The following is a 24316-nucleotide window of genomic DNA, read 5'->3' on the forward strand; positions in this document are numbered from 1 at the left end:
CAGGAGCATAAAAGGTGGCAATATTAATAAAATATTTTATGCCAATAACGTATTTTGATATAGATATTGGTCACTAGATGGCATTCAGACACCACAGCATTTCCTCATGCAGCACAACCTGCTTCTTCCCATTATGTGCAGATAGGAAAAAATAATGGGAGTTTTACCAAAAAAAATATTCATAGGACTGATAATGGTGGTATGCATAACACATCAATGTTAAAAAGTTTGAAATAATTCACCGTTTTTCATTTTTCATTTTCCATCTCCCTCCTTCCCTCTTTCTTTCTCTAAGGCTCCAACAACAGATGGCCTAGTAAACCAGTTAAAATTCCCTTCACAGCATTTTCCAAACTGACCTTGGGTTTTCTCACATACACACAAGCTCATGTGCTGGTTTGTTACAAGATACTGAAGGGAGGAACATCTTTTTCTTCCTCCACCCAGAATACACACACACACACACAGACAGACGGCTCGCTTGTACATACATGTCCTCTCAAAGATCACATACAAATACAAGACACACACACGCTCTCTCCTCCCACCCACTGTTTGTTCCTCCTCTCTCTCTCTCTCACTCTGTCCCTGGTCGATGCTGTGAGTTCCTCCTCTCTGTGTTTGGGGGGTTGAACACAGGATTGTCTCTGCCTTCCTCAGTCTGCAATCAGCAATGCACACACACACACATGCACACTGACAGAAGCAGCAGCTATGAGCGCAGGCGATGTGGTGTGCACAGGATGGCTCATAAAATCCCCTCCGGAGAAGAAGCTAAAGAGATTTGTGAGTAAAAGTCTTGTGTGTCTGTGTGATGTGTTCAGCATTAGAAGCGGGTACTGCAGTATAATGATCCACTGTCAGTTCATGTTCTCTGTGTTTTATAACACAGCTGTGTTTCTCTGTGCTGCAAGGGTGCATTTTCATACATACTAAGTGCTGACCTATGCCTTGTAACTATGGCTTACACTTGCACTTTATCTGCTGCTTTCTATTACTGTCAGGGTTTTATACTAGGCTCTGCTCGGCTGCATTTTAATTTCTGTTGCCTGTGGACTTTAGATCGCTGATATACGATGCTTTACACATGCTATTTCTGAGCTGTGCTGCTTTGCATTGGCTCATGCCTGTGTCAAATTCAGTGCTGTGCTTTGTGACAAAGCAGTTTACCTGTGCTGTGCTGTATGACTGTCATGGAATGCATCTCAAATTCTAGATTTCTTGTACAAAATTGGATATTGCAGCTTATTTTAGAATGTAAGTGACAGAGCACTGCAGTCTGTTAGTTATTTGTCTACTGCAGAAATGCAGAGCACATATTTTGTTGTCCTTTGCCATTCCTGTGTTTGCTGTTCCTTCCTCATTTCTTTTAGCATGCAATCTGTTTATGTTTACTGTGCTTAATTGTGCAAGCGTTTCACTGTGCTCAGCTTTCATTTCACCCTGTGCTTTCATCTGTCAGACCAGAAGCTACAGTGCACATTTTACCTGTGTCCGAGCAAATGCTACTTGTATTGCTGTGATGTTTGCTATACATGTAAACAGGAAACTGTTTAAAACAGGAACTATTAAAACAAAACTGGAACAGTTTAAAACTGAAACAGCCTAACTGTGTTCTATTTTTACTGTGTTGAATGTTGTTGTATAATCTGTTGGCCTCAGTTTTGTTGTAAACAGGGATGAGTGGTATATCATGGTAATCCTATTAACAGTATAGAGTCCTGTTAACAACAAGAATGATAACTATAACCATATTAGCACCCATACCAATGGATGACAACTGTCCAGATTCTGTTTATTATCCATTTATGTCGTCTTTAAGTCCTTAAGCTCCTTCATGTTGGGTGAAGTTTGATTTTTTTTTAATCGTTCAGCCCAACAACAAAAAAACAAAAAGAAGTCCTCTAGACACACTATGACAACTATAACCTGGCATATAAGCTGTGGTTGCCAGAATAATTTTGTAAAAAAATACAGAAAAACTGTAAACACATTTACAGTACAAAACTGTAAAATGTACAGTATAAAACTATTTTACAAACAAGGAAATTTGAATGTAAACCACTAAATTCAACAACACACACTGCTATTATTTGTACCTTTAACTTATACTGACAACCGCCATAATAATGCAGGTGATAAAAGAGAAAGCCACATGAAGAATCAAAGCTCATCACAACAAGTAGCTTCACCACAAGCAGAAGTATATACAAATATATAGAAGGTGCACAGAGTCATTCATGCAAACACAAAACATCATCATGGTAACACACACGATACTTAAATAATGCAATACACTTTCAATAAACAACAGAAGATGTAACAAAGCCCAAATGCATGTAAACTGATAACAAAAATATTAAAAAACATGATTATTTAAACAAAATACTTTCAAATGTGGAGTGTCCCGCAGAGAATTCTGGGAATATCAGTTTACAGTTTTTGACTGTAAATTATGCATCGATTTGTTATTTTTTACTAATTTTTTACTAATACTGTACAATTAACAGCATTTTACTGTAAAATTACATTAAATGTCTGGTTAGATCTTTTACAGTTTTTCCCTGTATATAGTACGGGAACATACTACCTATTAGTTTTTTTCAGTACCGTTTTTACAAAATTTTACAGTTAAAATTACACTTATTTTTTACAGTGTAGTTGCCATTATAGTTATTGTTCTTGGTGTGAACAAGCGTTAAGTGTGATGTGGACTTCCCTGATCTCATAGAATAAGAATGATAACTTTATGGTTATAGTTATTATCCTTGGTGTGAACGGAAATTAAATTCTAAAGTTACGATTAAGTATTCAATCATTAGTCATATCACAGCACCATGCAAGTATAGCGTTGTTATTTTAATATCACTAAAATAATATTATAGTTTTTGTTGATTTTTCATTCGTTTTAATTTTAGTTCAAGTTTAGCAATGTTGTGTTTTATCTTTATTAATAGTTTTTGTTTTTCTTTATCTCTAAATAATTTTTATGTAATCTAAATGAAAATGAGAAATGCTGGCTTGGCAACTAGCTGAAACAAGTTTAGGTTTTTGATTTGTATATATATTTGTTTTTACTTCAGTTTGTGTTTATTTTATTTTATTTCATGTAATGAAATGCTTTTTTATTGTATTAGTTTTAGTTAACTACAATAACCCTAAAACCTTATGTTAATATGTAAATTAATAAAGGAGATATATTTTAGGTGCTGGGTTTGGTCACCATTTCTTTTAAGTTGTTCATCCTTTTTAATCACCTTTTTACTTTTTTTTGTAATTTACTTAGTCTTTTGGTATGACAAATGACGTTTTAACAGTAACTACTATTTCATGTAGTCTCTTAATTAATTGGAGGAAATAAGTGTATAAGAATCACTCCCAAAACCGAAGTTTTAGGAGAAATATAGCATGTCTTAACTTAAGTGCACTGCTTACATGTCATGTCAACTGCCCATTAACTAATCTTTTAAGCTTTCTTTGTCACTAGTTTGGCTGAATGCATTACTGAGTTCATATTTTGCTTGTTAATAAACGTAATTCGCAATCGTAAAGCATCCGTTCCAAAAGCAGGCACGCAATATTATTCAAAAGTCGATTTATATACAAAAGAATACTGTGCTAATCTAATTAAACCCTGATTAGACATTCAGAGACACTGTCGATTTAGTCCTCTGCATGAAAGTGGAGGTCTCAGTTGTTTGGTATAGAAGAGGAAGGGAGGACCACCAGTTATAAGATGTGTGTTCAAAGTGCCATTCTGACACCACAAACATGCTCTCTCTCTCTCTCACACCCCTCTCTCTCTTTCGCTCTGTTTTTGTGAAATTTGGGTGTGTTGCAAAACATGGGAAGTGTAGGGTGCCAGGCAGTTGAGAGTGACCCTGCATTCAGAAATGAGTTGTGCTATCAGAGACCACACAGGCAAAAGTGGCTTGACTGCTATTAGTTAGGAGGTGTAACCCGGTGACTGACAAATAAGTGTGCCTGTAGTCTGTGTTTGTGCTCATGTGGTTGTCAGAGTAAATAGTTTAAGGCACTGCATTCGCTCGCTCACTCTTTCTCTCTAGCTCTCTCTCTTTCTCTGGTTTTGTGGCTTCATCTGATAGTAAAATGGGAAGGAGTGTAGTGTGTGTTGTGTGCTACCAGTGTGATCTTTTTCTTTCTTTCTTTCTTTCTTTCTTTCTTTCTTTCTTTCTCTTTATTTCTTTCTATTTCTTTCTTTGAACATTTTCCACATTTTAGGTTAAAAAATATTATTTAAGGAGCTGTGACAGGTCACTATTTCCTTTAAGTGTTTCTCTATTTTTAATTATCCTTGAGCTTAAATCTAACATTTTAACATTATTGTTATTTTAATGATATTGCATGTAGTCTTTCAGTTAATATGATCTCGCATGCACGATAATTATATAATTGTTTTAGATTAAGTATATTAAGTCACACAGCAGGATACTGCAACCACCCCATACACTTTGAGAAATAATAATCTTAAAAATCTTAAAACCCTTTCTATAACTAAGAATAACATTTTAGCCTTCATTTTTAACTGTATATTACTACATCATTTGGTGGTACACAGTAAGAAAAAGATCTGAAGAAAAATACAAAGCATTTTCTTTAAATTAAAATATGTATATGTAAAACAAAAATAACAAGTAATTCCAAATATAAAGGAAAATTCTTCTATGTTAACATAGTACATACAGTGCACAGGATAAATGAGTACACCCCTTCTGAAAAAATATAAAATATGTATTTTCTTAATGATCACTAATATAATTCATGGAAAAATGGCAAAATTGAAATGTATTAAACATACTTAATAAAAACAACAAAATATATGCCAATATTTTCTGTGAGATAAGTAGACAATTTTGTTTAAATGAAGGATTGCAGGAATTAGTACACCATAGATTTAATTCAGCAAATGTATAATATTCTAGTACTTATATGTCCTCCAGAACTTTACGTATACTGCTCTGATCCTTCTTGGCACTGAGTGTACAAGTTCATGACAAATTTTCACATCTGTCCTGTTTAACACCTGGAGGACGAGCTCCTTAAATGCTCTGGTCTTTAATGGGGAGTTTTGCTCAGCTCGTCTCTACAGAATCCCCCACAGCTGCTCAAGAGCATTAAGATTGAATTAAATACATGTCCACTGAAGGATTTTCACCTTGGGAGAATGAATATCTTCATTGTCATGCTGAAAAATGGCCAATAATGCAGGGAATGAGGGGAGGGTAGCATCTTCTGTTTCATGTTTTTGTATTCCATCACATAATAGTGGGTGAATTCATGACAGCGTTGATAAAGCACAACTCCCTCACACCTTCGGCACTCATACATCCCTATACAAGAGCTTTACTACAGTGAATGTCACTGTGGGTACATAGCACTTCTCACTGTACTCCTCCTCTAGCAACACCAGAACATTTTGGATGCTTTTGGATCCAAAATGATTGACTTGATCTCTTGAGACCAGAGTATGGATTCCCAGAAGTCTCTATTTTGTAAATACGGGCCTTGGAAGAGGTTAAATGAGTTTATTTGTGACAACAACCATGCATGTCACTTCTGCAGGCTGCGTCATACTCTGTGAGATAAAGTGTCACATTTTTCATATCTTTTGCCGGCTCTGAGACACTTGTATGTTATTTCTCCTGCTCTTTTTCTAGCAAAATTTCACTCATCACTAAATGAAAACTTAAATTGAAAACCTGATTATTTCAGGAGCCTTGTCACAAGTCCATTGTTTTTGAATGTCGGTGCAACTTCTGCTATATTTTCACACTTAAAACAATAATTTGGTATTGCTCTTGTAACAATGTCCTCTTTTATGCTAAGAAATAAGTCACCTGGCAGTTCTCTCCCAAGTGGTTCCACTGCTGCCAGCATTAAGTCTGAGTATGATTCAGTGGGCTATATAACACTTTTAATTGTCAGGAAATTACTTGTCTTTATCAATTTTGGTTCAGTATACTTATCAAAAATAGCCTTAATCCTAAACACCTTTTTTTAAGTTTTATTTAGTAATTTTCAGGAGGGTGTACTCATTTTTGCAAATGATTACAAATTACAAAAAATTACAAATTTTATCACTTTGATAAGAAAATCTTATTTTGCTAAATAATTTTGACATTCTTCTTTGCTAATTGATCAAGCAGGCTTGTTGGAACATTACATCTCCAAAGATGTATGTCATGTAAGTAAAGAGTAATTGCTGAATTTGCTAAGTTTTAGAGGGGATGTACTCATTTATGCTGTGCACTGTGTGTATATATATATATATATATATACACATACATATGCAAAGCATGAATGCGAGTGTGATATTGCTTACCACAGTCACAAAGACTGTCACTTGTTTCATTCCTAAATGAATTTGCGTTTTTTAACAAATTGGTTGAATGTATGATACAACGATTCACTAAAACAATCACTTGTCGACACCTACTGCGGAATGATGTAATATGCAGAAATAGTTACTGATGAATTTACACCTTAATTTTAACGTAAGAGCAGGTGCGGTCATTTGTAACTTGAATGTGTGAGGCTGTAGAAAACTGTCTGTTATACTACATACTGGTTTTTGTTTTCATATTATTTTATAATCATGAACACACTGGTTTGTAACCCTTTTTTTTACAGTTTACTGCACTGTTATTCTTATAGTTATTTACTTAAAAGATAAGAATTCGAAAGTCTTGAACATTCAAAGAAAATAGCTTAAATAAGATGGACATATGGCCTACAAGTATAAAATTTCATCAAGACTATTGTTACTTTTTAGTTAGTTAAAACAGTTACTCTTTACTCTTTGTTGTTTACATTAGGAAGAAAGCAAAACACATTGTTAAATGTTAGTTTGGATTCACATTTACTTATCTTCATCTAAAACTAACTATCCAGACCAAACCACAGATACAGTATATGCTGCAAACACATATAGACAAACACTTAAATACACACACATCTAAACATGAACGTGTTGGTGTTGGTTTAACGCAGACAAACGTTTAGGCCATTTTCAGACTTCCCTTCTGTAAGGGGTTCTGGGAAAACATAGCTCTAGTTCCTCTCTTTGACTAGAACATGCATGCATAAGGGGAAGAAAATATAACCATTCCAAAAGAAAGAATAGAGAGAAGGTCTCTGTTTGCGACAGAGGTAAAGCAAGGCCATGGCCTGACCCTGCTGTTCTGAGCATGCCCAGAACAACGTGTGGTTTCTGACGAATTCTGTAAGAAAACAGTTCAGACACGGGAAGTGTAACGTATGTGTTTCAGTGAAATCCACAGACACACACACACTTACTCACAATAGTGACTCAAGATGGAAGAATTGTTAAAGGTACACTTAAAAATAAAGGTGCTTAAAAGGTTCTTCACAGCGATGCCATAGAAGAACAATTTTTGGTTCCACAAAGAACCATTCAGTCAAAGGTTCTTTAAAGAACCATCTCTTTCTTACATTTTTATAATCTGAAGAACCTTCTTTCACCACAAAGAACCTTTTGTCAAACAGAAAGGTTCTTCAGATGTTAAACATTCTTTATGGTACTATTTAGACAAAAAGGTTCTTCTTTGTTTTAATCAGTGCCTGGTGGTTTGTGCTTTGTAACTATACATTAAAGCCTGTTTCAAATTGAGTTTTTGACAGCACAGCAGTGCTAGTAATTAAACTTTTCTTTAAAAACAATTACTTATTTTAAAAAACTGTGACTTTGCTTAGGTTTCAGGGTAAAATATACCCACTTCAGCCTTTGTCAGCTTTCTTGCATGTCTGTATCATAAAGACCTAGAAGATGGAGACTTTTGCAGCTTTTAAGCAAAAACAGTTCTACTTTTCCTTTATATATTCTGTGTATGCGTCTATGCGTTAATGAGGTGTGATTACTTTTAAGGAAGTGTTTGTGTTTCTCCCCTTTACTGTAAAGTCTATTTTTTATAAGTGATCTGTAATGTAAATTTTTTTCAGTGATAACTATTACAGTATATATGAAAATGTTCAGAATTGATTGAAATGTGGTAAAATGGACACACTCAGCTGAAAGCATGATCATAAAAGCCAAAATATCTTATTATTATTATTATTATTATTTATTCTCCTCCTTTTTTAGCCAATGATCACTATCTTTTTTAACAGCTTTTTTGATTCCTTTAGTGTTTGACAGGAAAAAGTTATATGTTTGGAGCAACTTGATTTTCAGATTAAAGCAAATTATCTATTGAAAGTGTGACTCCCATCAGACCAACCAAATTATTTCCAAATGATTTCTCACTTCACACTTACCCCCCTTTTTTGGATATTGCATTCAAAGTCATTATCTTAAAAATATGAGGTGCCACATGCCTCCTGTATTTTCATAGGCATGGCACTCCTGGATGTACAGTAAGTGTACTTTAAGTCACTTTGGATAAAAAAAAAATAGGCTGTCAAACCAAAGTAATCTGGCTCTCAGAGAAGAGGAAGAAAGTTTGTCTTATGATGCTAGACGTATAGAAATCCTGCAGCTTTCTTTCCCATCATGCATTTGCTTGGATCATATTAGGCATCTGAAAAAAACAATCTCAAGGGAGGGACTCAATTTTTTTTTTTATAATGAATTGAACATAAATAGAGAAACGCTCAGAAAACTGGTCTTGTTTCTCAAGAGATCTTAATGACACTCCCCTGCTGGTGAGTTAATTAGAATAAATTCTTAGATGCCTGTGTGAGACATGTTTCCCATCAGGTGTTGTGTAACAGCTGATTGCTGTGGTGAAATCTTGGTTACACAAAGAAAACAGCAACTAAGTGAACAAAGATGCTTTAACTTGAAACATCAGAAGTGAATGATGTCAGACAGAAGCAAAACAGAAAGCACAAGTTGCTGATGGTTCCAGAAAATTCAGGATCGGAGCTGTTATGTTGAAAGGCCACACAAAACTGCTGAACTTTCTCTTCTTTGACTGGAATAACATTCTCAAGAATGGGAATAAGAATCCAGTCCAATTGGACTATAAGATATAGTGGCAATGACAGATGGTGTTTGTTTACTTTGGGTTTTAGGTGGGGTTTTGATGCCGCATCTGATGGTCAGTTTGGTTTTCTAACTTCAACTTACTGACATAAATCAATTCCTAAATTGTGTTCAGACTGAATATGTCACCATTCAAAATGTATATAACATGTTTGACATTGGCATTAAACTGAACACTGTGGGATATACATTTATCAAAGATAATATATATATACACTGTATATGTGTTTATGTTGAATTACAAATAATAGGTTTAATGTAGTTGTTGAAGTTTTTTTCTTCTTTTTTCCCTTATCTTGGCTAGGACAGTAAAATGAACAACTGGTGCCCCCTCAAAAAATTGTATGGTGCCCCTACTTTATTTGGGTTATTGTATTATCTTCCCTAATAAGAAAAAGATGGGGAAAAAAGAAAGCAAAAGAGCAAAAAGGAGAGAGAAACTATGAGTAAACTGGGGACTGCAAAGGAACTGCCAATTTCTCTTTATTCCCTGTCACTCCTGAGTAAAGTATCTCTGCAGTAGTTTCTGTTACATCATTGAAAATGGAAAGGAGAATTCTCTGAAAGACAGATTTCCAGATTTCACCTGAGGCAGGTACTACTCACACTTATTAGAACAAAAAACACACACACACACACCCTTAAAATAACACATAATACAATGTATAAATATTCAGACATAATGACCTAATAACCTAAAGTATATGCATTTAACTCACAAGGTAATATTAATCTAATTACCTCATGTTGTCATAACCTAATATCTTTTTAATGGAATAACAACTTAATGCATCTAATAACCATGTTTTTGGAACTGATTACAGTGCAGAAACTGGATTTCTAGTTACTGCTAAAGCTAGGAGATTTATACTGATTGACTTGGTGTGTAAGCGTTTATTATTTACTTCTTGTAACCAAATGAGCACCCTGTTTCTGCTCTGAGAGATTAATCTGTGTGTGTTTCTTGGGAAGTAAGTTTGTAAGTCATCTGACTGCAGACCACACCATTCCCAGTTTTGACAGAAGTTTATCTGTAAGTTTGTTCTCGCATGTACACTAGCCTTGCCACGGTCACACTCGGTAAGGGAGGTCATTTTATATTGGGTAAATAATGGAAATTATATGAATGAAACTTACTTACAGAAACACTGCAAATGTTTCAATCTAGACCCATTCTAAGACCATTTCTGCAATGACTGAAGTCTTGAAATGATCAGTTTACTTTTATTACAATTTGCTAATGCAAATTTGATCATGTGACATTAAAGTTTCATTTTCAGTTTTAGTCCAAATAAATCAAGCTGTTTTCATTATTGAGCAATGAAATTGGTTCCTTGGTTGGTTGGAACACAGACACGGCATGGTGTGAAAAATATGACATTGGGGTGAGACTCATTTGTTATTATATATCATTTGTAATAATTATCTGTTTACATATTTATTCACATTATCCAATAGCTATAGCCTTAGTGACATCAGTGGAAAAGTACATTTGTTTCAGAGGACATTAGTATATTTTGATCAGTGTAGTTTTAGTATTATTTATATACTATTATAGTATTTATTAAAATGTTGAATTATCTTTTATTTTTATATTTTCAGTGTTCTTTTTAACTTTTAAAATATTTTTCAGCTTTATCTAAATTTCAGTTTTAGTAACTTTGCTTCACTTAAACTTTAGTTAACTAAACTGACATTGAGTTATTATATATGAGTTTATAAAGACAAATATTTATTTTATCTGGAATAATGTGTACAGGTGAATTGCTCAAAATAATACCAATCAAGACCAAAATGTGTCAAGATCTAAACAGGGGCAAATGTTTCTTGTGGAGAGTGAATGCTTGCAGTCTGAAAACAAGCCCTAAAGATCTAAAGCTCAAAGGAGACTTTTTGACTCGAGTCCATCCAGCAGAACAATGTTAATCTAATTGTGTTCCTCTCTCTGTCTCTCGCTCTCTGTCCCTTTCTCTCTCAGTCATGGCGAAAGCGATGGTTTGTTTTGCGGAGGGGTCGGATGAGCGGGAATCCTGATGTGTTGGAATATTACCGTAGCAAGAGTTCCCGAAAACCAATCAGAACCATCGACCTGCAGGAGTGCGAGGTCACCATCGAGGCAGAGGTGCGGCCCACTAAACGCCAGTATCAGAATCAGCACCTGTTTGTGGTCAAGACCGCCACGCGCATCTTTTACCTGCTGGCCAAAACAGCAGAAGAGATGAACATCTGGGTACAGAACATTGGACAGATTTGCACGTTTGGAGGACTTAACAGACATGCAGGTGAGGAGGTTTACTATAGAAGTTTTATTTCGTTTTTAGTCTTGGGTTACTTAGTGTGAGAAATGTTGGGTATGTGTAGTGTTAGAAATGTTGGGTTGCAGTCCTGCAGTCATTTTGCTTTCCCTTTACATTCATCATCATCATACTATTGAAAACTACCTTATGATTTGCCGGAAGAATGAGCAGTCCATGACCTCATTCTTCAGTTCACACCTGACTCCAGACACTTAATTTTCCCCTTTTCAATGCAAAACACTACACATTAACATTAGCACAAGGGCTTGGTTTGGAATTATTTCAATTTTACATGTGAGAATGAAACATTAATACTAATTTTCTTAATAAATTAAATAAATAACTTCTGCTCACCAAGGCAGTATTTATTTGATCAAAATACAGCAAAACAGTAATATTTTGAAATGTTATTACAATTTAAAATAACTGTTTATATTTATTTTAATATATATAGATATAATAGATCATATTTAATTTTAATATATAGAGTAGTCTTTAATGTCACATGATCCTTTAGAAACTATTCTGACATGCTGAAAAAACATTTCTTATTACTATCAGTGTTTAATATACTATATATTGCTTAATATTTTTGTAGAAACCATGATATACTTTTTTAGGATCCTTTGATGTATATAAAGTTCAAAAGAATAGAAATAAAAAAAAAATTGTAAAATAAAAATAATTAAGTCTTTACTGTCACTTTTGATTAATTGAATGCATTCGTGCTGAATAAAAGTATTAATTTCTATAAGAAAAAAAATATTTCTGATCATAAACATTTTTATATGTGCATTTTATAAATAAATTGTAAGATTGTTTTACCCCAGCAAGAGGCAGACGATACGACAACCTGGAATTAAAAGTCAAACTCAAAACAAAAGCATCTCAAAATAAAAATTCTTAGAACTAAAATTAATTTGCAGTAAACATGTTGTTAATAAATACAAACCGTATATGCACGTGGGTTTATGAGAAAGGAAAGTGCTACAGATGAGCTAAAACAGGAAAAACCCTTGTACGTAAAATACTCCAAAAATCAACCTACGATCAGCCCTTTCACCACATCAGATCCCTGCATTAACCTAAAGATTCAGTTTTAAAATGAATAAACCTAGCCTGGGAAATAATTAACCACAGGATGTTTCTCCAGAGAGAGATGCAGAGACTGAGAGATGCAGACAGAATCTAATCTAGGCAAGGTTTTATTTTAATATTCTGTTCCATTCCTCCATCTCTCTTCCTCTCTTTTGAATAGTCTGCAGAGCAACAGCTGCGTCACAGAGGAGCGTTCAGACACACACACGTCTGTCATAGCAGACGCTCTCAAGTACGTAGCATCCCATATATTTAACTAACAGCAAACAGCCAGTGTCACGATCTGTGTCCACAGCACTATCACAGCAAGAAAACGTGTTTTTGGAACAATAATTAGTGTAAGACACATGGGGAAATGTTAGCAAAGGTAATGTTAGAAATGTTAGAGTGGCTAATGTGATAGACCAAACACCACAAGTTACACATTACTTGGAAAGATAACAGAAAGATGAGTGATCCAGCAGCCGGGAGGGTTTCAGACGCACATGCACATGGTTACTGTTTAATGCACAACACTCTGGACGGTTGCACACGCCTCTAAACGAATGTGAAAGATAAAGCTAGTATATAAAGAACAACAGGCACATCTACGCCCTTTTCCCCACACACATGGATGGGTGTAAAAGGCTTAATTCGCCATTTTTCTTCATGTTCCATCCATCCATCCATCCATCCATCTTCTTCCGCTTATCCGGGGCCGGGTCGCGGGGGCAGCAGTCTAAGCAGAGATGCCCAGACTTCCCTCTCCCTAGACACTTCCTCCAGCTCTTCCGGGGGGACACCGAGGCGTTCCCAGGCCAGCCGGGAGACATAGTCTCTCCAGCGTGTCCTAGGTCTTCCCCTGGGTCTCCTCCCAGTGGGACGCGCCCGGAACACCTTCCCGGGAAGGCGTCCAGGAGGCATCCGGAACAGATGCCCGAGCCACCTCAGCTGACCCCTCTCAATGTGAAGGAGCAGCGGCTCTACTCTGAGCTCCTCCCGAGTGACCGAGCTTCTCACCCTATCTCTAAGGGATCGCCCAGCCACCCTGCGGAGAAAGCTCATTTCAGCCGCCTGTATCCGGGATCTTGTCCTTTCGGTCATGACCCAAAGCTCATGACCATAGGTGAGAGTAGGAATGTAGATTGACCGGTAAATCGAGAGCTTCGCCTTGCGGCTCAGCTCTTTCTTCACCACGACAGACCGGTACATCGACCGCATTACTGCAGAAGATGCACCGATCCGTCTGTCAATCTCCAGTTCCATCCTTCCCTCACTCGTGAACAAAACCCCAAGATACTTAAACTCCTCCACTTGAGGCAGGAACTCTCCATCAACCTGAAGTGGGCAAACCACCCTTTTCCGACTGCTTCAGGCCATGTGTCGAGACGCTCAGAACACACGCTGGATAAAAAAAAAAGTGTGGGGTCTGGCTGCACCGAGGCTTCTGTGAACTTTTGTGAACTTAAATGTTGATTTCTGCCAGGGCCACAGGTTAAACATCACTGCTATGTCTCTTCTGTCACTCTGACCTGTCATTATGACAACCATTTGCTGTATATGTACTCTCCCTCTTACCATAACAACGTCTCAATGTGTCCTTCACTCTACCTGTCAATGACAACCGCTTACTGTTTTTCTGCTGTCACTGACCCATCACAATGAAAACCACTCACTGTACCTCTGCTGTCGCTGACCCATCACTATGACAACCGCTCACTGCTCTCACTGGCCTGTCACCATGACAACCGCTCACTGTATCCCTACTCTCACTGACCTGTCACCATGACAACTACTCACTGTATCTCTACTCTACTGACCTGTCACCATAGCAACTGCTCACTGTATCCCTACTCTCACTGACCCATCACCATGACAACCGCTCACTGTATCTCCGCTCTCACTGGCCCGTCACCATGACAACCGCTCACTGTATCCCTACTCTCACTGACCTGTCCCCATGACAACCACTCACTGTATCCCTACTCTCACTGACCTGTCACCATAACAATCTCTCACTATATCTCTGCTCTTGCTGACCTGTCACCATAACAACCATTTACATTTTTTTTATACTGTTCTCTGACCCCTATCACCTTGACTACTACTTGCTGTATTTCTACTGTCCCTTTGACCCCATCTCCATGACAACTGCTAACTACTTCTCTGTTCTCCTGAATCCCTTTACCATGGCATCATCGGACTGCAGGTGTAAAAACAGCTTTTAAAGGCGTCTCACTGCAGCCTTATAAAAGAAATGGTTAAAAAAAATCTTAAACCTACAATACAAATGCTGTGCAAAATCGTTATGGGTTTACACATTTAAGTAAAATCCTATAGATGTTTATAGTAAATATAGGATCACAGAAATTAATACAACCACATGCCTGGTGCCTCTCAGAATTCTCTTCTGCCAGAAAGATTGTGAGTCATTGTCAGTTATTCAAGTGTTGGATACCCGAAAGTAGGCTCTGCCAAAGAAGCAATGTTTACGTGAGCCCACACAATCCCACTCAGATTAGCATGCTAGCTGCAACGTGATCAAAAGCCGGTTATCTACGACTGTTTTCCCACAACATTACCTCAACATTACTCACAATGTCTTTCAAGCACCAGCAGGTTGAGTGAGATATCAGACGTCCAAACACTGAGTCACCACTGGACACTGCTGTTTATGCGCAATTAAAACTATTTGGATTATTTCAAATTGCCTATTTAATTAACCTGCTCAACAATAACTCCCAAAATGAGAGATGGGTGACTCAAATTTCTTTCTCACAAGCAAACATAGATTTGACCATGGAAACAACACAAAACTTTCCACAGTGACCTTTTTCTGGATTATTTCAACTCGGTTCCACCTTCCAAAAATCTTTTTGCTTACTATTAAAAAGAGAAATGATTACACCCCGAAACTCAACCGCGAACGCGTCTTGTGCTTCCAGCGAGTGTAGCAGGCATGAGCCTCACGTGTTCATCTGTGGGGCTGAGTGGTTTAGAAATGTCTGCCCACTGCTAACGCACTGTTGAGTCTAAACAGGAAGAGAAAGAGATGTGTGTGTGTGTGTGTGTGTGTGTGGGTTGTGGTGCGTGGGGGGCTGGAAGGGGGTGATTTGGTCTGCCACCTTCTGGAATAAAAGCAAAGGTACTTCAGAAATGGAATTTGTGAAGTATGGTTATTGAACTTTTATTGGCATGTAAGATGAAACGTATTGATAATGTATAAACCAAATCTCTCTCTTTCTCTCTCTCTTTTTCTTTTTCACAGAATCAATGGAGAGTCTTAATCGCACTACCTCTTCCCAGCAGCCCTCTCCAGCACTCTCTCCTCATGTTTCTCTCGTGGCCAATCAGGACACAGTTACTGTCGAAAACCACAATGTCCTAGACAGGCCCAGCGAATCAGAGATCAGCCCTCCACTTGACTACCTCTTTCTCTCTCAGTGTGAAACCGGCACGAAGAGAATCGTCAGGCAAGACTCACCCCGTTTCTTATGATCACACGTTGCAAAAATAATAATTATATGTTAATCTCAATACGGAAATGAGATTCATTCCATGTAGTGCCAGACTATCAGCTTTTCCTTTAATCTGATTTAATAAAGATGACTGGGAGAATCAATGAGAATAGAAAATTTCTCACGCTTTTCGCCTCAGTGAAATCTTTTGATCTTGGTCACTGCAGCATAACACACTGTAAATAGATTAAAATAAAATCTTCAGCTACCTGCATGTAAATTAGGGTTGTAATGGTTTTATACAAATGCACAAATATTTTTGTAATGCAGTTTTGTGTTGAATACTGAGGCATCATTATGGAGGGTCATAGCTGATGAAAGAAACAACTATGCAGGTATATAACAGTTCAACCATTTGGGGTTGGTATGATTTGTCAGTGTTTTTGAAAGCTCTAATTCTCACCAGGGCTGCATTAATATATATTTTTTCAAATACAGTAAAAACAGTAATATTGTCAAATATTGTTACAGGTTTTTTATGTTTTATATTTTAATCTATTTTAAGATGTCATTCATTCTTGTGTTGGCGAAGTTGAATTTTCAGCAGCAGTTACTCCAGTCTTCAATGTCACAGGATCTTTCAGAAATCATTCTAATATGCTGATGATTTGGTGCTAAATAATAATTTCTTATTATTATCACAGTTGGAAACGGTTGTACTACTTAATATTGTTGAGAAAACCTCTTTTTTCCCCATTTTTTGATTCTTTGCTGAATGGAATGAACAGCTTGTGTTTGAAATAGAAATATTTTGTAACATTATAAATATCTTTACTCTCACTTCTGACCAATTCATCCTTGCTGAATATTATTATTATTTATAATAATATTATTTCATTTCATGTTGACTTGTTTCAGAGACTTAAGTAATGTTTAATTTTTAACATACTTAATATGTGACATTACACTTGTTTATTTAGATTTTGTCTTTCTAAGCAAATTTTAAATTTGTTATGCAAATTTGTGATTTCTAAATCATTCAGCACTCTGTGGCTCTGAAGCCTGTGTAAAAAAAAAAAATAGTTTCATTATGACACAACACACCACGCATTTTCCATATGCTTTCTCTGAAATATTTTCCATAGAAGTTTTATTTTAAATAACATTATTTGGTTATTGTTTTTGTGTGTATATGCTTATGTCTGTGTGTTTGTCCTTCCCTAGGTGTGGCAGCATCTCTAACTCCGAACGCTCCTTTGAGCAGAGCTCGTCTGAGTACACAGAGGATGTGTTTAGCCCCACCCCACGCATTGACTCTTCCCCGTCCCCCTTTCTTTTGGGTGGGGTGTCCGAGCCCCCATTCAGTGCCCCCTGTGGCCCACTCTCTCTCTCCTCCTCCCTGTCATCCTGCCTCTCATCTCCCATCTCTCTACGCCGGCCACCGGACATTTTCAGATTCGACCGGCCCTTCTACAGTACATCAGACCCACAGACGCCTCCTCCCCTCCCACCCAAACCTACACACTTGTCCGATCATCATGGTAATGAGGATACCAGCCGTAATCAGACGCAACCTGCTCTCCTCCCTCGCAGGACGTCACTTTCAGGAATAGACCACTTTAAGAGAGGTGAGTATGCACAAAAAAAAAAAAAAAAAAAAAATTCTGCTGATTTGCAAGAAAAAAAAATGTCAAACCTATTTAATTTGATGATGCTGATTTTAAAAAAAAAATCCATAATAAAACGTTCCATCACAAATCCGTTTTTGTTTTTCTCACAAATGCACTTATCAAAATAACAAAAGCAGTCAAATGTCAAAAGTTTCACAGTTTTTTTTTTGTTGTTTTTCTTTGGGTTATGTTTTTACAAAAAGTAGTAATCAAATGAGTGGGAAAATTTCCAAATGCACCATTATTGTCAAAGAACTACACATAAAGACAAATTCACAAAATCTGTCATTTTTTTGCCGCTTGTTGCAGTAAAAGTCCCAGAGATATAGATGAAAATATGTTTGCATTTTCTTCTGGCATTTGCCATAATTCTTACCTTGAAATCAGTACAAGGCATTAAATAATGTCATACAGTTAACAACTAGCTGTAACCTGGTTCAGAGGAACATATGAATAATGCCTTTGTGGCAGTTTTGCTGGTGATTAGGGGATAATACAAGACTTCTTCAACTTATAAAATGGTTGTCATAAGCAAAAAAGCAACGAAATGCACATATTTTAAGAAAAAGTGTGAAATGCTAGAGCAAAAAAGCACTATTTTTGGAATGACCCCAACATTAGTAAGAAACAAGTACTGGATTTCATTCAGCAAATATGATGCAGGGCGGTGTTATCGAAGACCCCCCCCCCCCCCCCCCCCCCCCTCCTTATTATAACATTTCAACAATGTTTGTTATATATTTTAATATTTTACTTTTCAGGAGAGTTTGACAATGCTGGGAGAAACTGGAACAAACGTCTAAGCCTCAACCTGGTAAAGAAATATTCAAATATAAAATAGTCAAATGAGTCCGGAGAAAGTTAAACACACACTGTAAATACGCATTAATTTGAATATTCACTGCCAGAAAACAGATGTGTCAGTGTGTTTCTCTCTGTATCTCTATTTCTAGCCAATTTTTCTGAATACCACAGTTACTGAAAACCACTCTGAGGATTCATATGTGCCCATGGCCTCCCCACCGATCAGCTGCTCTGATGTGACTTCAGACGGCTACATACCCATGAGCCCCTCCACCCTGCCCATCTGCCTACTCACCAGTGGCAAAACAGAGCTGCCTTCGCCTTCGAATCCTGACCTCGAGCCTCCTCCAGTCAACCGCAACCTTAAACCAAGAAGAAGGGGTAAATGTTTCTGGGTTAAAATGCAAGGTTTACCAGTTTCATTTACAATCAAAGCATGTGGTACTACAAAACATTACAACCAAGAGTTTTCTGATTGTAGCATTAGCATTTATTTATTGAGACTGATGTGCTGCCTTTAAAATAAAAAATTAAATAAGAAATAAGATTCACATGTCCCATGCACAGTTACATGTACAGCATTTGGACAATGCAATTCACATTTAGCCATTAAGATGCATCTTTTCCAAACACATTTTTTGCCAATTAGCTACGTCAGAAAACGAAAAAAGAGAAATGGAAAAGATGATCTCATGTGAGGAGAGGTAGCCTACAGATGTTGAAAATGAATATGAGGAAGATGAGATGCAGCTGAGCTCATGATCTGTGTGTCACACAAAAAACACATTTGTAGTTGTTTTTCTAATGTTTTAATAATGCAGTCTGGCTTCGAGATTGTAGAGAATATTAATTGTCGAATTCTACCATGGTTTGACAGCGACTGTGTAATTTAAAAAGAAAATCAAATCATTTAATTTAATTTTTAATATTGGTGCAGAGTCAGACTCTCGTGCGAAAATACCCGTCCTTTGGAAATAAAAGGATTTGCCCTCGAAAAAAATCACCTGTGACCTTACCTTCAATTACTGAGCTTGCCCAAGTAAAACACAGCGGTTCTTGAATTAATCGCTGTTTTTGAACGATTAGCTGCTATATATATATATACTGATTTGTTATTCGGTCCTATGATTCAATCATTCATTCAACCGATTCGTTCAAACGACTGATTCATTCGGAGACGAAGAATCATTCACTCACTCGATTCATTTATGAAGGTGGATTACTTTAGGAACGAAACTATGTTTTTGCTCAGAAAAGTCGAAGAATTCTCTTGTGGCTTTGTTTGGAACGGTCTTCACTGGTGAAATTGAGCAAAAACAGAGCATACTGACAATCTTTTGTCTATAATAACACAATACTAACGTCTTTTTTACTGAACTGGTGTAGGCTATAAAATCACTATCACATTTGCAGTCGTGCAGATATTCGGGAGGAAACAGCACTCTTGCTCATGTGATATATTGCGAAACTCTCTCATATGATATAAATATAAGACAGTCACCAGATTACAGTACGTCACTTCTCGGGCATTCCAAGACGCATTTCATTCTGAACAGGGGCATACTTCTTTAAAAGATTTTTTGTGGCATTTAAATTTAAATTCTTTTTAAACTGGTAATTTGCCAAGACAAAAGCTCAAGAGAGGAAATGCATGATACTGCCAGAGACACAGAACAGGAACCTCAGACAGCATTGTGTCTTGAGCGGAGGCACAGGGTTCCTACAGGTCATGGACCTTCACACAAAGGAAATGCCTCATTAAAAGTGAAAGTGTTTGTTTGAGTGTGTGGTGTGCATGAGAGAAAAAGATAAGGAGTGTTTGAATGTTCTGCATTGTGTTTGCTTTCACAGCTCGACCGCCTCCTTTAGACCTGCGGGGTCTGTCCACAATTTCTGAATGTCCTTTCCACTTTCCCCTCACACGCACCATGACAGAACCCAGGTGAGAATTATGACAAACTCATATTTACACACCAAAATGATCCTCTGCAACTCTGTTCTTCTTCTCAACCACTTCTGTCTGTGTCCTACATCTTCAACAAAGATACTGATACTGTGTTTGTTTTGACACTGCACTTCCTCAAGTCACCATGCAGAGGGGCTGTTTCATAAAACAAGTTTACCAAATAAGCCAGGTTTATTTCAGTTAGTCTGGTTCAAAATAAGTCAGACTACCTGAAATAAGCCTGGTTTATTTGGTAAACTTGTTTTATGAAACAGCCCCCAGATCTCTATTTCCTGCCTTTGCGACCCTCTCTGAAATGTCTTCTCATTTGCATGTTTGTGATGTTTATGAACTCCACACTGATGTTATGTTATTTGTTAATTGTAAGGTATTGTTTTGTATTCGTATAACTGTATTTGAAAGTTGCTGTTTTTTGTGTCGGTTTGTTTGTCTCTAGCACATCACTTCAGTTGGACAGGCGGCGGGGATGGGGCTTAAACGGCTCTGAACAGGAAGGGAACATTACTCCAACGGTAACGTGACTTCTTTTAACAATAATTTATTGCTCTGCTTCTCCATGAAATTAGAAAGAACAAGAGGGCAACAGAGGGAGAAAATAAAACAAAAGAATGATAAAACAAGACAAAAACAAAACAGTAAATCTCTAAATTACAATGGAAATTGTTTCAGAAAAAAAATAAATAATTCAGCAGACAGTGCAAAATCCATGTTGGTTTAAATTCCAATTATAAACACTATAATTCAAAAGCTTTTCCTTTTTGAAAAAAAATAATACTTTTATTCAGCAACGATGTATTAAATTTATCAAAAGTGACAGTAAAGACATTTATAACGTTACAAAAGATTTCTATTTTAAATAAATGCTGTTCTTTTTGACTTTTTATTCATCGAAGAATCCACAAAAATATTAAGCAGCATTGTTTTCAATAATGATAATAATAATAAATGAGAACCGAATCAGCATATTTGAATGATTTATGTGATACGACTGAAGACCTGTTAATTCAGATTTGCCATCACAGGAATAAATACAATTTTTAAATATATTAAAATAGAAAACAGTTCTTTTAAATAATAGTAACATTTCCCAATATTCACAATCCTGTTTTACTGCATTTGTTATTTAATAAATGCAGCTCTTGTGAACATAAGAGACTTTTAAAAATAATAATTACGACTAAAAATAAACTTACGACTCCAAACTTCTGAACAGTTTTGAACACAAATATGTATTAATAAACAGATGCATTTATGTATAAATGTATGTATAGACATTATATAACACAACAATAATAAAACATAAAACGTGTGTCAGTATTATATATATTTTGGCCATATTTGTATATTTTTTCCTTTGTCCAGGACTCTCGGCTCTTGTTCCCAGCTTGTGATTCTGCTCCCTGGATGAGGCCTTCTCAGCTGGATTACTTGTCACTTGACTTTAATTCTGCCTCCCCTTCACCTGTTCAGAAGGTCAGTGGTAGGCATGAACTGTTTAAGAACCAAATTTCTTACATGCATCTGACAAACATTTGGTGAGTGTTTGTGGGTTTTAGTGGGTACTGCTATCTCTTGTAGTAATCGTTTCTGTGGCTTTATACAATGAATCCTCAGGCAGCGATAACAGTGATTCAGCATTTCCTGTCCCAGTTACTGTTGCTGTGTAACCCCTCAGCTCTAAACATGACATGGCATAAATTGATGCATTGTGGCCATGTGGATTATCGTTTTGATTTTGTTTGTTTTGGATGTTTTCAGAAACCGCTGCTGGCAGAGGAGTACAGGGTGGATTACGTGCAAGTAGACGAGAAGAAGACACAGGCTTTACAAAACACCAAGTTGGAGTGGAAGGATGTCCGTCAGTCAAAAGCCTAAAGCCTTCTGGGAGGGGAAAAAAAATCCATTTAAATTATTACATGGTTCAAAACTTGACTTGTTTTCATCTCCCACAGGTAAACGTTGGTTTTTTTACATTGCTATAAAAGGAGCCAGTACAGAGGTGGATAAGAAACCTTCAGAAATCAAATGGGAGATAATTCAGGAAATTATTCCAGAATAAAAGACCTCCAACACAATGATTCAAGAATAAAGATATTTTACCGGGAAGAGAATTCGAATTTTGGTTTGTGAGTAAAGTCAAATATGCAGTTGACGATAATTTAATCTACAACATAAATTATACACAGTCATACCTCAAATGTGAATGGTGTTTTTTACAACGTTGTTAACAAATTGATAAGAAGTACTAAAAAAGTGCAAAACTACCAGAAGGATGTGAGTTCATGTTTATGATTAAAGGTTCTATTCCTAATTTGTGAGCTACACAAACTATTTTTCAAAAATTTGGGTTTGGTAAGATTTTAAATGTTTTTGAAAGAAAACTCTTCTGCTCACCAAGCCTGCATTTGATCAAACATACAGAGCAAAAAAAAAAACAAATGTTATACAATATTATTACAATTTAAAGTAACTGTTTTCTATTTGAATATATTTGAAAGTGTGTGACATAATCAAGATTTTCAGGATTCTTTGATGAAAAGAACAGCATTTATCTTTTGTAACATTATAAACGTCTTTACCGTTACTTTTGAGCCATTTAATATAGCCTTGCTGAAAAAAAGTATTAAATTCTTTGAAAAGAAATCTTACTGACCCCAAACTTTTGAACAGTAGTGTATGTTTTTTTCAAAACCACAGCCACTTTGAAATTCATATTTAAGACGACGGTGTGTAATTTGTTGAAAAGCATGGAATTCTCTTGAAATAACGTTAACCACCGACCTTAATTTACTACTACTAAAATTTGTTCTAAACCCGAATGGGTAATGAAATCCAAACAATGCTAACAGCATAAATCTCATCTAAAAACATTTGTCACCAAAGCTTGAACGTGTACAGAATAAGAATTTGTTTACCAGAGCACAAATTTTTATAACAGAAATTATTTATAAAAAATGTTGTTGCACTCCATGGGATGTTATTTTGAAATAATTCCCTGAATATAATAGCACACTGTTTTACATCGCTGATGTTTGAGACTCAGATGTCACATTGCCTACTTGTGAATTCTGAAATAATGTTTTCAAAGGTGTCACAAAGATATTATGAATATGTTACATATTTATGACGTGTACTATCACTGAAGAGTGTCACAAAAAAACTATTATACCAATGAATGTGTTTCTTGCACACCTTCGAGATCATGTTTGTACAACAATTTGTTTGATGAGAGTCAGACCACTGTAAACCACTGGAACCACACACTGTGATTGGATGCTGGAGCAAAACTATGAAGGAACTGAATGTTTTGTAGAAGGGAAATCTGCCTTTGCTTTTTTAGGATTGACTCTTGAGTGAATATTGAATGTTGAATATGTTAAGACTACTGTCAAATTATTGACCTAACAGGGATATGAAGGTCTGTCAACATTTATCGGAATGTATTTTTCCCATTGACCTATCACGATTATAAGGCATTACGAATGTATTTCTGTACTGGGTTGTAGATTTTTAGTGCCATGTCATGCTGTGCTTATGACACTGTTCTTTTATGGTGGTCAGATTTAGCTGTACTGACAAAAGCACAAAAATCTCATGGGAAACTATCACTGTGACATCAAGAGTTTCCTGCCAATCTTGATATTCTTCAGTGTATGCTTTATGTTTCACGAAGAAATGTAATACATGAGTGAGAGAGAAAGAACGAGTGATTGAAAGAGAGAGAGAGTGTCTGCGTGTTTTGCTGAAATTCAGAGACCTTACTAACCTGTGTGAATCAATGGATGTTTATCCGTCAGCAGGTAAATTATTGTGATGCATAATGAACACATTAACTCACTTTAAAACAATTCAGCTCAATAAACTGAAAACAAAAAACACTAAAAAAACTTCTTTAATCTGTTTTTTTTATATATATAAAATTTGTACCTGTTTTGAAAGAAGTTTTGTGGAAAAAAGCAGCAATATTGTAAAATATTATAATTTAAAATATAATAATTAAAAACATTTGTCCTATTTGG

The 24316-nt window shown here is 36.3% G+C and overlaps 1 protein-coding gene across 1 annotated transcript; it reads left to right on the plus strand.

Annotated features, from left to right (window-relative positions):
* Positions 1–664: 664 nt before the first annotated feature.
* On the plus strand, positions 665–24162 carry LOC306870172 (GRB2-associated-binding protein 3-like). The gene is made up of 10 exons (XM_079417281.1): positions 665–786; positions 11004–11307; positions 15668–15872; positions 17082–17485; positions 18289–18341; positions 18481–18712; positions 20183–20273; positions 20734–20809; positions 21660–21770; positions 22056–24162. The coding sequence occupies exons 1-10, from the start codon at positions 715–717 to the stop codon at positions 22170–22172; spliced, it is 1665 nt and encodes a 554-aa protein (XP_079273407.1). The 5' UTR covers positions 665–714; the 3' UTR covers positions 22173–24162.
* Positions 24163–24316: the final 154 nt, after the last annotated feature.

Source organism: Barbus barbus, assembly GCF_936440315.1.
Source record: "Barbus barbus genome assembly, chromosome: 5".
Taxonomy (NCBI): Eukaryota; Metazoa; Chordata; class Actinopteri; order Cypriniformes; family Cyprinidae; genus Barbus; species Barbus barbus.

Coding starts and splice junctions, on each gene's coding strand:
- LOC306870172 (XM_079417281.1), top strand. CDS start 715: ATGAGCGCAGGCGATGTGGTGTGCACAGGATGGCTCATAAAATCCCCT. Junction 18,713..20,182: donor CCTTAAACCAAGAAGAAGGG/GTAAATGTTTCT, acceptor TTGCTTTCACAG/CTCGACCGCCTCCTTTAGAC. Junction 20,810..21,659: donor AAGGGAACATTACTCCAACG/GTAACGTGACTT, acceptor TCCTTTGTCCAG/GACTCTCGGCTCTTGTTCCC.